The sequence below is a fragment of the Triplophysa rosa genome, linkage group LG2, assembly GCF_024868665.1.
Source record: "Triplophysa rosa linkage group LG2, Trosa_1v2, whole genome shotgun sequence".
NCBI lineage: Eukaryota > Metazoa > Chordata > Actinopteri > Cypriniformes > Nemacheilidae > Triplophysa > Triplophysa rosa.
In genome coordinates, this window is record NC_079891.1 from 22,298,422 (window position 1) to 22,311,410 (window position 12,989).

The 12,989-nt window shown below is 37.6% G+C and overlaps 1 protein-coding gene across 1 annotated transcript; it reads left to right on the forward strand.

Annotated features, from left to right (window-relative positions):
* The first annotated feature begins 93 nt into the window (after positions 1–93).
* lrsam1 (leucine rich repeat and sterile alpha motif containing 1) lies at positions 94–12,063 on the forward strand. Its single transcript, XM_057356751.1, has 25 exons — positions 94–250; positions 454–575; positions 723–779; positions 901–945; positions 1,194–1,271; positions 1,360–1,428; positions 1,875–1,959; positions 2,187–2,308; positions 2,421–2,511; positions 2,622–2,731; positions 4,352–4,381; positions 4,466–4,588; positions 4,748–4,887; positions 5,009–5,053; positions 5,723–5,793; positions 6,136–6,235; positions 6,366–6,453; positions 7,231–7,305; positions 7,774–7,854; positions 8,165–8,260; positions 8,431–8,529; positions 8,623–8,754; positions 8,887–8,956; positions 9,081–9,253; positions 9,871–12,063. Exons 2-25 carry the CDS (start codon positions 504–506, stop codon positions 9,991–9,993), a joined length of 2,175 nt encoding a protein of 724 aa, XP_057212734.1. The 5' UTR covers positions 94–250; positions 454–503; the 3' UTR covers positions 9,994–12,063.
* Positions 12,064–12,989: the final 926 nt, after the last annotated feature.

The window sequence follows — 12,989 nt, forward strand, 5'->3', positions numbered from 1 at the left end:
AAAGCTTCACGAAGTATCGCGAGAAGTGAGGCACCTTTCACACTGCAGTGACGCATTACGTGATTCACAACATCCGATCAGTCCACTTCCTTCCTGCCTGAAGTGGAGCTGAAGGGCTGTGTTAGATCAGACGGAGCACTAAATTGTTTTTATGCATTTTAAAGGTGTGTCTCAAGCAGCTTGTGTTTTGACGTAGTCGTTTAGATGTCACATAGACGGGAGAAGGTGTGCTTTCGTCATTTCTTGTAAGGTAACGTTACTGTCTTTTTTATCGTTAATGTTTACGTTAACGTTACTTGGTTTCAAAACAGATCGATTAAATTAGCCTCAGACTAAATCGAACTATTCGTACATGAATCTCGGATAGATGTGTGCTCAAGACTAGTAAATAAGACCATTTTAATGTAAAACTTGATGTTTTTAATAACGTTATTCTGCATTTACACCAAATAGGAACTGGCTTTAGTGTAGCTTGACCAAGGCGCACACAAGCATCTTTCAGGATGTTTCTGTTCTCGAAAAAGAAGAAACCCAGTGAGGATTCCAAGAAGCGACTTGAGAACCAGCTGTGCTTGGTGGGTGTGTGCACGTGTCATTGCATTCGAGAGTGTACTCACGTTGGTTTATGTGTTAGAGGTTATTTATTTCAACTCTGTATCTGTATATGGTTACATCTTACTCATTGTGCAGTGTTTGGGACCCTAATACAATGTTTTGCGCAGGCCAAAGAAGCAGGTGCAGATGATATTCTGGATATTTCTTCTTGTGAACTTACAGAGGTGAGTTACAGAAACTCTAATCACAGAGAAACAGTACTAACCATTTTGTGATTTATCACGTCTTTTGCATATTGCACGGGGATATTTATTATTATTGCTATCTGTTTGCTTTTTTCTGCAGGTTCCTTCATGTGCCATCTCCCTTTGTAAAGTGCTCCAGAAAAAAGTGAGTCTGTTTACAATAGTGTTTTTGTTTTCTTTGAACTGTGGTCAGTGAAAATTTGACAGGAGCTATGTTCCTGTAGCTCGGTTGGCAGAGCATTGTGCAAAAGTCATGGTTTGATTCCCACGAAACACACATTCTGAAAGAAAACATACACAGTATGCAATTCTAGTATAGACTGAATGCATGAGTCGGTTTGAAAAATGCATCTTCCGAATATAAATATAAATGAGTTTCCACTTAAATTCCAGGTGTTCATTTTCCATGGAAATTACCTGAGATCATTTATACCTAAAGGTTGCTGCATTAGTGCCTTAGCAACGTTAAAGGTGAGAGAAATTAAATATGATGACACCAATATGAATTTCCTTTTTTTGAACATCTGTACAGTAACAACTCTCTATATCAATTCTTAAGGTTTTAGACCTCCATGAAAATAAACTCACATCGCTTCCTGATGACATTGGGCAGCTTTTGTCCTTGCAGGTAAATGTTTTAAATATTAAAAGATGTGAGGTGGGTTGTTGACGTAATATTATGAAACCAATAGCACTGATCCTGAATACTGATTGGCCAACAAACCATTCTACCTGTGCTTAAATACAGTACCCAACAGCTTAGATGTAAACTTCCTGTTTACCCTGCTATGGTCCATAAAGGGAAACTATTAATTTCAAAACATTAAATGTCAGGAAGTATATATTCTAATGCTTAAATGGGACTTGAGAAAATGCTGCATTTAATAACATTTTAATAATCATTTCTTTGTAATATTTCTATTATTTAAAACTGTTACATTAAAGCAAAAAGCTACTCGGTGCAGTGTGACACTGCTGCATATACTGACTATATTAACAACATAAGGATGGCCTCTCATAACACTTAAATAAGACGTATTTAAACAACAATGAATATTTTTTTTTTCTTACAAGGTGCTGAATGTGGAGAAGAATCACATAAAACAGCTGCCAGACTCTATAGGGGATCTAAGGCATCTACAGACACTTAATGTGAAAGGTCTGTATTATGCGTTTTCATCGTTTTAAAATGTCTTCATTAGAGCATTGAATGTTTTTTACTTGATCTAGTTTTTTTCACTTACCACATGAGTAATTTTAACATACAGCATTATAGAGCAAGTGAATATATAAACATAAAGAGAAAACATTTTGATACATATGTTGCTGTTGACATTATACTGTATCATGAGTCCCATATTAAACATAATGCTTTCATTTACACAGCAAACTGTCTTACTGTGATTCCTGTGTCTGTGGGTCGCATGAGCAGTCTGCGAACACTGGACCTAAGTGAAAACAGCATCCTAGAACTGCCCAAAGAGCTGGCCTGTGTTCGCACTCTGGAAGTGAGTGTTTTGTTGTCGAGGTTTAGGAATAAGTCATTTAATATAATGATGTCGACATTGATGCATCATTAAAAACACTTGTGCATGTGTCGTGTGTAATGTGATGTGGCAGAGTCTTATCCTGGATGCACATGTTATGACCTATCCTCCTTCATCAGTGTGTATGGGCGGCACAGAGGAAGTGCAGCGTTACCTCTGTTCAGGTGAGTCTCAAAAACCTCCTGGCAGTCCACCTTACGAGATGACAAATTTAATATAGGTGAAGGCAATTCTGTATAAAGGGTTTTGTTAATTGAGTTTTTATATGCTTTAGAGATGGGTCTAGAGTATTGCCCTCCATCCCAGTATCTCCTGCCTGTGCTGGAGCATGATGGAACGAAACAGGAGGTTGATTGTGTTGACGGTGAGGAGATGGCCTGGCAGGTCAGTAAACATTATCACTTCTCTCATGCAGTTATTAAATATAATGTAAAGAGTGTTTCTATATGGTTAGATGAGGTCATGAACTTTGTAGGGTTAATTGTTTGCTGTGATTATTATTATTTAATTGTCAAAAGACAAATGTGTTTTGCAGCACTCTGCAATGGTTTAAAATAGAGGTGCACCGATTGACCGGCCAGAGATCGGAATCGGTTGGTTTTTCGTATGATCGTCCCGACCGGTGACCGGCCGGTCAGTCTCACGTCTCGCCGATTCTAAGCCGATCTTCTGTTTCCCGTGATGCGGGCAAGGACGTCACAGCCGTCAGTACACTCAAAGCCGCAAGTAAACATGTAAACGTGCGCGCGCACAGACTGTCTTTCACGGCTCGTTTATACTCGCATGTGTGTCCACCGCACCGCGAGTCTCTGCTGTCTGACGCGCATCTCTCATGTCCGCTGACTGCACGCGCGTGCACACGCATCATGTACTGTACAGACTGTAGTTCATCTCTCGCTGCTACGTCTCCATGGGGTATGTATGCTAACAGTGATGCTATTAGCATCATGCTAAACTCTGACACGTGCTAAACTCATGTTGAAGTCGTTCACTCTGTGTAAAACAAACGTAAATTCCACTCAACCTGATTGCTTGTCTTACGTTAAAACTGTGGTCATTTCACCTAGGTAAAATGACATTCAACACGACTTCTACTTGTTTTTAAAAATCCAAAATATAAAAAAATGAATAAATCAACCAATATATGTGATATATATCTGATTGAGTTCTTTACTAACACAAAAAACTGCAAATACATATACGTCTTTAGAGTAGAATTCACTCATAACATTTTTAACCTTTTTATTGAAGTTGCAGCAAAAATCAACCCACTACTTTTAATACTACAGACACAAGATAAAGACAATTTATTTTACATTTCAGAAAAAAATGAAATAAAGCAATGTTAGTTTCATAAACGGAAACAGATGAGAATAAAGTTGAAGTATTTTATTGTTATCTTAGACTTTTGTGAGATGAGTACAAAAATGAAAAAGGTAAATTAAGTGACATGTTTAGTTATATTTTATTATTTGTACTTCTTTTCAGTCACAGAGTTATTCAATTTAAAAGTTGTTTGGGAAAGAGAAGATTCTGTAATTTAATGCAGCTTGGGGAACTGCATTTGGGGAAACTGTAATGTTCAATCATTTATTCAATGAAAATAAAAAAAATGTGTACTGAAGAAAAGTTCATATGGTTTTATACAGTATACTGTCAATTATAGTTTGTGGATAGAAAATCGGAATCGGCAGGTTTCACTTGTAATAAAATCGGAAATCGGAATCGGCAAAGAAAATTGCAATCGGTGCATCTCTAGTTTAAAAAGCGCAGTGCTGAACGTGAGGGTCAGAAATTGATTTGCCAACTTGTTACTGTAAACAAAGCCTCGCAACACTTTCCCCGCCTCCGGGGTCTTCTGATTGGTCCACTGTTTTGGAACTGACATTGTTGCCTTTAACTTAATTTAGACGTTTTCATGCTGTTTTAGGCTACAAAATACGCATTTACCTGCTAATGTAATAATGATTTGCCAATTGTTTTTATTTCTTGCTGACACTGCAGAACAAAATGATGGACTATGAGAAGAGAAAGGTATGTTTGATCATATTTCTGTGTTATTACTGTATCTTTAAATGAAATATTATTGACGTGTCTTTCTCTCTGTTCCTATATCAGGAGGAGAAAAAGCAGGAAAAGTTGATCTTTGAGAAGGAGCTAGAGGAGAAACAGAGAGAGCAAGCTCAATTCCTTGTCCTCAACAACTCTCGTAAAGAAGACATATTGTTGTCCGTCAGACAGGTAACTATGCCAACTGGATACAGCACAAATATTAAAGCAATCGGATAAACACGTATCCAAACACTATAGATTTGTCCTTAATGTTACTGAATAGGGCAACAGCTAATGCTGCAAAATAATGAAAGCATTTAATTTTCTTTGACCTTGTCTCTATCTCAGGCGCAGGAGCGGTTAGAATTAGGTGTGTCTCAGCAGCAGAAGGCCCAAGAAGCAGTGAGGCTAAAGATACTTGATAAAGTCCGTCAGGCAGAGAGCACCTTGATGAGTCGTGTCTCTGACCTTCTGCTTGATAACAAACGGTGAGGTCACAGTGGGCTGTTTTTGTAGAAGCTACTATTGCTTTCATCATGCTCAATCCAGTAGTTTTCAGGTTATGGTTTGCCACGTATTTCGAATATTGTTGCTCTGTGTGTTTAATAGACAAGAAAGGAGTGCTGCCTTTCTGCAAGCTCTAGAGGAGGACCGGTGAGTAGAATTGGCACGCTGATCTCTAATGGACCGTGATCTTCCATCAATAAAGCATCTGCTAAGTGAATTTCTCTCTATCTAATGGAGCCACTTAAGAAATCCAGAGTGCAGCGTTACAAAAATAACTGAGCTGTATTGCTTTTACATTACATAACGTACTGTAATTCGCACGCTCCCAGAACAGTCACGTTTGTTCTCAGAAGCTTAAAGGGATAGTTCACCCAAAAATGTAAATTCTGTTATCATTCACTCAAGTTGTTCCAGACCTGTATACACTTCTTTTTTTAGTTGAACACAAAAAATATTTTGGAGAATGTGCGAAACCGTACAATTCTGGGGCACCATTGACTACCATAGTAGTTTTTCTTCCTACTATAGTAGTTAATAATGCCCCAAAACTGGTTACAAACATTCTTTCAAATATCTTTCTTTGTGTGAACAAAGAAATTCATACAGATTTGGAACAACTTAAGGGCGAGTAAATGATGTCAGAATGTCTTATTTTTGGGTGAACTACCCCTTTAAGTTTCTGTGAATGTCACTAATGCTTGTTTGAACTGTTTATTTGGTTTCAAAAATCTGCTGCTTGGAAGATAAGTTCTATACACAGAAAACAATGTTTTTTTTCTTCATTTAAATAGAGATGGTTTTATTGTGTTTTTTAAGAATACGAATGGAACACCTTACAGCCATCACACAGGAAGAAGCGGACTCTTTGAGGAAGAAAGAAGTGGCAAGTGAGTTTTGAAGATTTTATAAATAAGATTTATCAACAAACTTTTTTTGGAATAGAAAGATAAATCTGTTTGGTTTTCTATATCATAGTGAAGCCATTTTTTGGTCAGAACCATTGAGCATTGAGAAATGTATTGTGGCAGCAGCAAGAAACCATGACGCATTTTGAGTTCAGCCGTTCTTAACTCAGAACAATATCAGCAGTGACACTTGTGGAATCTGTTTAGAGACAATCTAAAATGTCTTACAAAAGTCATGTTGGATGCAATCTGTGTTGGATTGTGGTTATACAAACAAGAAATTATAAGAGTGAAGGTGGTCTAAAAGTGACTGCGTGTTTACAGGTGCCATGCAGAGGATGCTGTTTGAGAGTTGCTCTCTACGGTTAATGCAGGAAGCCAGTGACGCCAGAAAACAGATTCTGGTGTCTGAGGCCAGCAGGAGGTAAGACTGTACATGCTTCAGTCAGAATGGGCTTGTTTAACAGTTTTTTTTCTGTTTACTAATCTGAAGCTGAAAATCATGCTGTTGTTTGACCTTTTTTCTCCTTTTGTCTCTTTTATTGTTTGTTCAGTTTGCAGTGGTTGGATAAAAAATTTGACCAAGTTTTGTCCCTGCAGCAGCTAGACAAAAACAAAGCCATTAGTCAGATCCTCCGAGAGGTAATTATGCCGTATAAACCTACAAAAACACTATAAACACCAAAGCAATATGAATAAACAGCCACGGAAAATTTCAAAATGATTTTCAGTTTTTCCTGAATTTACTATTTATAGGTATGTGTTTAGGTAAAATTGTCATTTTGTTTCATTCTGTGAACTACTAACAATATTTCTCCCAAATTTCACATAAAAATATAGTTTCTAGTTGCATTTATTTGCAGAAAATTAAAACTGGGGAAAAAGGTCAAAATAAGAGAAAAGATGCTCATATACAGTAGATGCTTAAATTCACTTTTAAGCAATACAACAGTAATATTTGTACACGTATTTATGAAAAGTAAAAAAAAATATGTAACCTTGATTATAACCTTGATTTTGATCACAGTTTTCCTGTGTCTTGTCATGCTGTCAGTCTTTCACATTGCTGTTGGATGACTTTATATCACTCCTGAGTTGAAATTCAATAGACATTGGACTGGAATGGCCACAATACATCTAGAAATGCTGATTAAATGAAAAATTGGAAATATCTCTTAATTTTTTCCACGGCTGTATATTATCCCAAAACAAAACTGTATTCTGCATTATTCTCGTAAAAAAAAACAGCTTTCATATATCTATTTGCTCTACAGGCAAAGTACGTTAATGAAATGCTAAGTAATAACATTGTCAGACTGGTAAAATATAAACTTTTCTTTTTGCCTGTGGTGGTCAGTGGTTATACAGAATGAGTTTGCCCTTTATGTGTTAATATGACCCTGTTTCTGATTGGCTCAGGAGGAAATGCAGAAAGCTGCTTTTGAGGCCCTTCAGCTCCAGAAGGACAGTGTGCACGCTTACATCCGCAATCAGGTATGCTGCTCCGTTTCCATGAAAAATACCACATCTTCAAATATGCATAATGGCATTATTAGGATTATTAAGTAGATACGGGAGTTTATATCAAATTGCTGATTGGTTTGGTTCCCATTTATGTCAGCAAATTTAAGGATCCGTTCAGATCAATTGCAGAATATGCATGTATGATGAAATTATAATTTGATTCTGTCTTTTCAGAAAGAGGTTTCAGGACATTCACCAAGTACTTTATAAGTCCACATTTTAAATAGTAATGTTTAAGATAGTCTTGTCATTCAATCACATTTTCGGCCCGTTCCACCAAACATTTTGGTTCTTCTGCGCACCTTCAGTCAGCCTACGCTTCTCACATCCCACCTCTCATTGGACGCAACCTTCATAATGCAGATCCCAAAAGGTGTCTGTGTATTGTCATGTCTCCATGGGGCCATTCACACCCCCACTATATGCTTTTATCCATAGATTAAACTCATTGAGGCAGAGTTAATGCAGTTGACAAAGCTGGAGGTTAAAAGGAGGAATTTGGACACTGAGAACCTGCAGGTAAGTGGCAGCAGGGGATACAGTACGTGGTGGTTCCTGTGTGTGGTTTAGCATGCTGTTGAGAATAGAGAGGAGTGGGGATATTATGCAAGCATCTATGACTCATGGTTTGATTTTATCACTATATTATTTTTGCATAAGCCCTCTCTGGTTACTCCAAATAGCATTCCATCCCATTGCTGTTTAAATAACACGCTCGCATCGCCCCTACAAGTTGTCACAACAGTCATTCTGATAGGATAGGCATTCTGTGTAATGTTTATGTATGCGTCCATGTATTTACAATGTGTGTGTGTTTGGGCTGTGGTAGGAGGTGCTGGCTGAGCAGAGGACAGCTCTGACAGATCTACTGCAGCAGTTATTCAAACAGAAGGACCAGAGGGAGGAGGAGCTCAGGCAGGTCCTGGTGAGTGATTGACAGGTTCTGGACAGTTCAACAATCCTGGACCAGCTTCCATAGGAGACACTGGACACTAAAACAGTGATATACATAATGTTCAATTTGGTCATGACAAAGGCTACAAATGTACATACATGTGTGTGATTTTTCTTGCCTGTGTTTTCTCTGGTCTTTAGGCCGAGATGGAACTGAAGAGTGAATCCAATCAACAAAACTACTGGATGATACAATATCAGAGACTCCTGGATGCTAAACCACTATCTCTGCGTATGCAGGTCTTAGACGCTACGAGTTGTTCCCATATATACACTAGAGTAACCGTGTTTGAGGTGCAGTATCATTTAAACCGTGCTCTTTTTTCTTGTCAGGAGATGGCCGTGGATAGAGAGCTTGGCAATCTGTTGTGTAAACTTTCTGCTCAACACTACCTGCCAATCATAGCTCATCATCGAATCACTGCTGAGGCCTTGCGTCACATGACCACTAAAGATCTTAGCAAGGTCGGCACTTTTACCATGTTTGCCCTTATGTTTGTAAGTGATGCTGTACTGTCTGTTTGTAGGCATTTGTCATCATTTACGTCAGTCAGGATGATTCTTACCAAACTACATCTTTGCTGTGTTTTATTACAGCTGGGGATCAATGAGGTCGGTGTGCAGAAAGCTCTTCTTCACTGGGCCAGGGAACGCACCTTTTCTGACCGTAAGATACAGCATTTTTACTTGAAGACATGATATATTATATTTGGAATTGGAGCTGTGAATTCTTCTTAAAGTTAAAAACATGTCAAAATCTAATCATATCCATGATGTATTTGTCCCTCCAGCACTGCCTAAAACAGCCAGAGAGGAAACTGGACCGTCTGCTTCTAACCCTCAACAGCAACAGCAGCTCACTCCACCACTGACACCCAACACCCCAAATAGCCCCCCCACACCCACTGCCCCGAGTTCTGATGGACCCAGCAGCTCAGAGTGTGTGGTGTGCATGGAGCATGAGGTAAGGCCTTGACCAAAAACTTTACTAGAAACTCACTAGGATTTCCCAACCGTGCCACACACCATTTGATCGCCCTCTGGTGGCTAGCTGCAGTGTAGGTCATAAACTCAGCCCTCTTAAAGGGATATTTCACCCATTTACTCACCCATAGATTGTCCCAAACACACAGGAAGAAATTCGGAAGAATGTCAGATCTCACCCACCATGTACTGCCATAGTAGGGAAAATAAATACTATGGGAGTCAATGGGGGGTGAGATTTGACAATCTTCCAAATTTCTTCCTGTGTGTTTAGCAAAACAAAGAAATGTATACAGGTTTGGAGCAATCTGAGGGTAGGTAAATGATGACAGAATTTTCAGAAAAAAGTTTCGGAGAAAGTTATTTACTCGCCCTCGGGTCGAACTTATGTGCTTTCATGTGTTACGGTACACACAAACAAAGAGTTTTTAAAGTATATCGCTCTAGAACCACATAATGGTCAGGTGATTCTTAACTCTTAAACTGTACTTTCACAAATGCTTTGAACTTAATAAAACTTATAGTTGTGCTTTTGATATGATCTATAGAGTTAACTAACCTAAAAATATAACAAAAATTCTCATCTGTTGTGTGTAGTCACAGATGATCTTTCTGCCTTGTGGGCATGTGTGCTGTTGCCAGACCTGCAGCGACGCTCTGCAGTCCTGCCCACTGTGTCGAGCTTCTGTATCTCAACGGATCCGCCTCTACCATGGCTGAAGCTGGCAAACTTTCACCGTGACCTTCTATGATTTATACCTCATGCATCATTGTGGTTCCTTTCCTCTCATGCACTGCATGACATTGTCGTCTGTGAACCTTCAAGCACTTTAGAAGTTACTGGATATTCTCATACCTCCCTTCCCTTTCCACCACACGTCTAGCCGATGAAAGTGGAACCTACATGCAGCACTGCAAGACTCTGTTTTCGTCGTACGGATTTAATCCAATTTAAATGCAAGAATTCGGTTAAAGTTTCATCTGACCTAAACCTAATTTTAAAAAATATATTGATATAAAAATTGTAGCGCATTAGTACTGCCTTTGATGTACCTGCTTTAGCTGAAGCACTTTTATGTATTTGATATAAGTATATATTCTTCCGGGTGCATTTTAATCCTTTAAATGTTATCTACAGTTGAGGTACATCCTCAACTACATGCTTCTCTTACCCCATTCATGCTTAGTTTTGTCATGGTATAATGAGACCAGCTTCCACCCTTATCCTACAGTAACGTCAGAAAGTATTCTAACATCTCAAACCCTTTAGATTTATGTGATTATTGGTTTTTAGTTGTTTTTCTTGTTAAAACTATAGAAAGGTTTTTAATTCGACTTTGCAATTCAACAAAATAGGAAATAAGTTAAAATCTTTTGTGGCATTTTACGTTGCTACATAACACTCCGCATCAAAAACATTTTCTGTTCTGCACTGATGGGTGAATTATATTGTTCACCTTCAGTCACTTAAAGTACTGCCCTGTTTTTTAAATCACTTTTATGTACTCTAAAGTGCTCTTATATGCCAATTTCTTTTTCACTTGTACAGAATAAAAAAGAAACTAATTTGCCCATTTATCTGTAAATAAATAATATTATGGTTTTAAGACATGATATTAAATGTATATTAGCATGCCCTGAAAATGACATTACAAACCATCGTGTGATTGCGGTGTGCAATACAATTATTTTGTACTGGACAATTTTCTTCATGTATTATATTTACTGTTAAAAAACATAAACGCGTCAATATGAAAGCTTTTGAGTTTTTGAGTAGAATGTGCAATCTTAAGTACACTGCAGTGTATGTACCAAAAACTGACCGCACTAGAAGTTAGTATAAACTACTTATGACTGTTATTAACTTGGGTATGCATGTGTGCTTCTGCTCTTTATTGACGTTGGGGTTATTTGATTCATTATAAATGACACTTTCTCTGTGACACCACAGTTGGATTGAATCATAATGTAACATTTATTTACAATAAATATGTTGGCTTTACATGCTTTCCTCTGTCCACAGGAAATAGTGTTATTTTTTAGATTTTATATATAACTAACCATAACCCACCATATCTGTTGAAGAACTGATCATTTTTGGTTGTGTGGCGGGTTACTGCTGTCTTTTGCAAAATAATCTGAAAATGGTGCATGACTTTAAACATTAAATTAAATTAAAGATGTATATTACATCCATGTTATTGTAGGTTATACCTGTTTTTCCATTTGTTTATCTGCATTGTATCTTTTTATGATCAACAAATGTATCACAGCTAAGCTTTCAGTACTAAGTAATGTAATGCACTATATCCTCTTTGAGACGACAGGCGCCTGTTTTTACCTATCCTGAACAATGAGCCAAAATGAGTACTTTGTGTTAGTATGAACTTGCCAGTTTAGCTAAAGCTCTGCCTGTAGCTTTATAGGAACCGTAAAACAAAAAAGTAGTGAGCTTACCTAAACAAATCTCTGAACCCTCCGTTTACATTAACAGTGATTTTATTGAAAATATTAATTTGGTTGTAATTAAAAGCTGCATTGATTTCCGCTTGAAGCTCTGTCTCCCTCTGCTGGCGATTGATCGTCTTCTGTAACTGATGCACTTCTGCTCCAAGTAGTGATTTTTTTACCTAACTTCTTTTGCTGTGGCTAAACCTGATGTAAAAAGAAAGACTCTCTCACTCAGTTCAACACAAATATTTTTCATCTAGACACAGTTATTACAATTTCCCCACACACTTAGCTATACAACACATAAATAGGACCGTAGAAAATACATAAAGCTGTCAAAAATTATTTTTTTTGTAAAGTAAAATTAGATGTTTTCCATGTTATTTACACTTGACTTCTCAGTCTATTTATGTAATTTGACAAAACTCTGTGAAAAATCTGTAAAATAAAATGGTTAATATAAAGGACCAACTACAACCTTTTCCTATTCAACCTGAAAGGATACAATGTAAAATAAAATAAATAACTATGCTTTCAGAGGTGTATAAAGACCTTACATAATGAAGTGTTATGTTTTTATTACATTAGAATGAGCCATTTCTATACACCACGGGTCCCCTTGCATGGAATTCACCATGTTGTTTCTACAGTAGCCCTAAACGGACAAACTGCTCTACAGAGCGTGTTTCATAAATACGTTATCGGCAAAGAAGCGAAAACTTGACGACATTTTTGTCTGTGTCAGCCGCTGTAGTGCTTCGAAAGGGAGGGGTGGAGTGACTTGTTGGTTGCAATCCGCAACCTCACCACTAGATGCCGCTAAATTTCATACACTGGACCTTTAAGTCGCAGTCATGTGACCAAGCGCTGCTCACCTTCAGAGCCTTGCCTGCTACAAGCTTCACCCGCTTCAGATTTTCTTTGCCTAAATAACCAAAAACCAGAGAGACAATGATCTTTCACATTTATAGATTTCTAGCTGAACAGCAAACATTCTTTTTAAATGCCAGTGAATTGATTGGGCTCATTGAGGGCATGACTTATATTGAGCTGTACTCATTAACAAGAATGTGGACAGTCTGATCAACTGCATGAGAGAGGCAAACATTTTTATTTCTTAAAATAAAATAAAAACAAACTAATAATAATACAATCTAAATAAATCATAAAATTGTATACTTTGTACATCTGAAGTGTGAGATGTCACATCTATCGTAGAGAATTTTTTTGAAAAAGCTATCAAGAAAAGGTCATGTCCACTGTGT

Excerpts from the sequence above, each read along its gene's own strand:
- lrsam1 (XM_057356751.1), top strand. The coding sequence starts at position 504 with ATGTTTCTGTTCTCGAAAAAGAAGAAACCCAGTGAGGATTCCAAGAAG. Across the intron at positions 5,794-6,135 it reads GAGGAAGAAAGAAGTGGCAA|GTGCCATGCAGAGGATGCTG; the intron begins GTGAGTTTTGAA and ends GCGTGTTTACAG. Across the intron at positions 6,454-7,230 it reads TTAGTCAGATCCTCCGAGAG|GAGGAAATGCAGAAAGCTGC; the intron begins GTAATTATGCCG and ends TGATTGGCTCAG.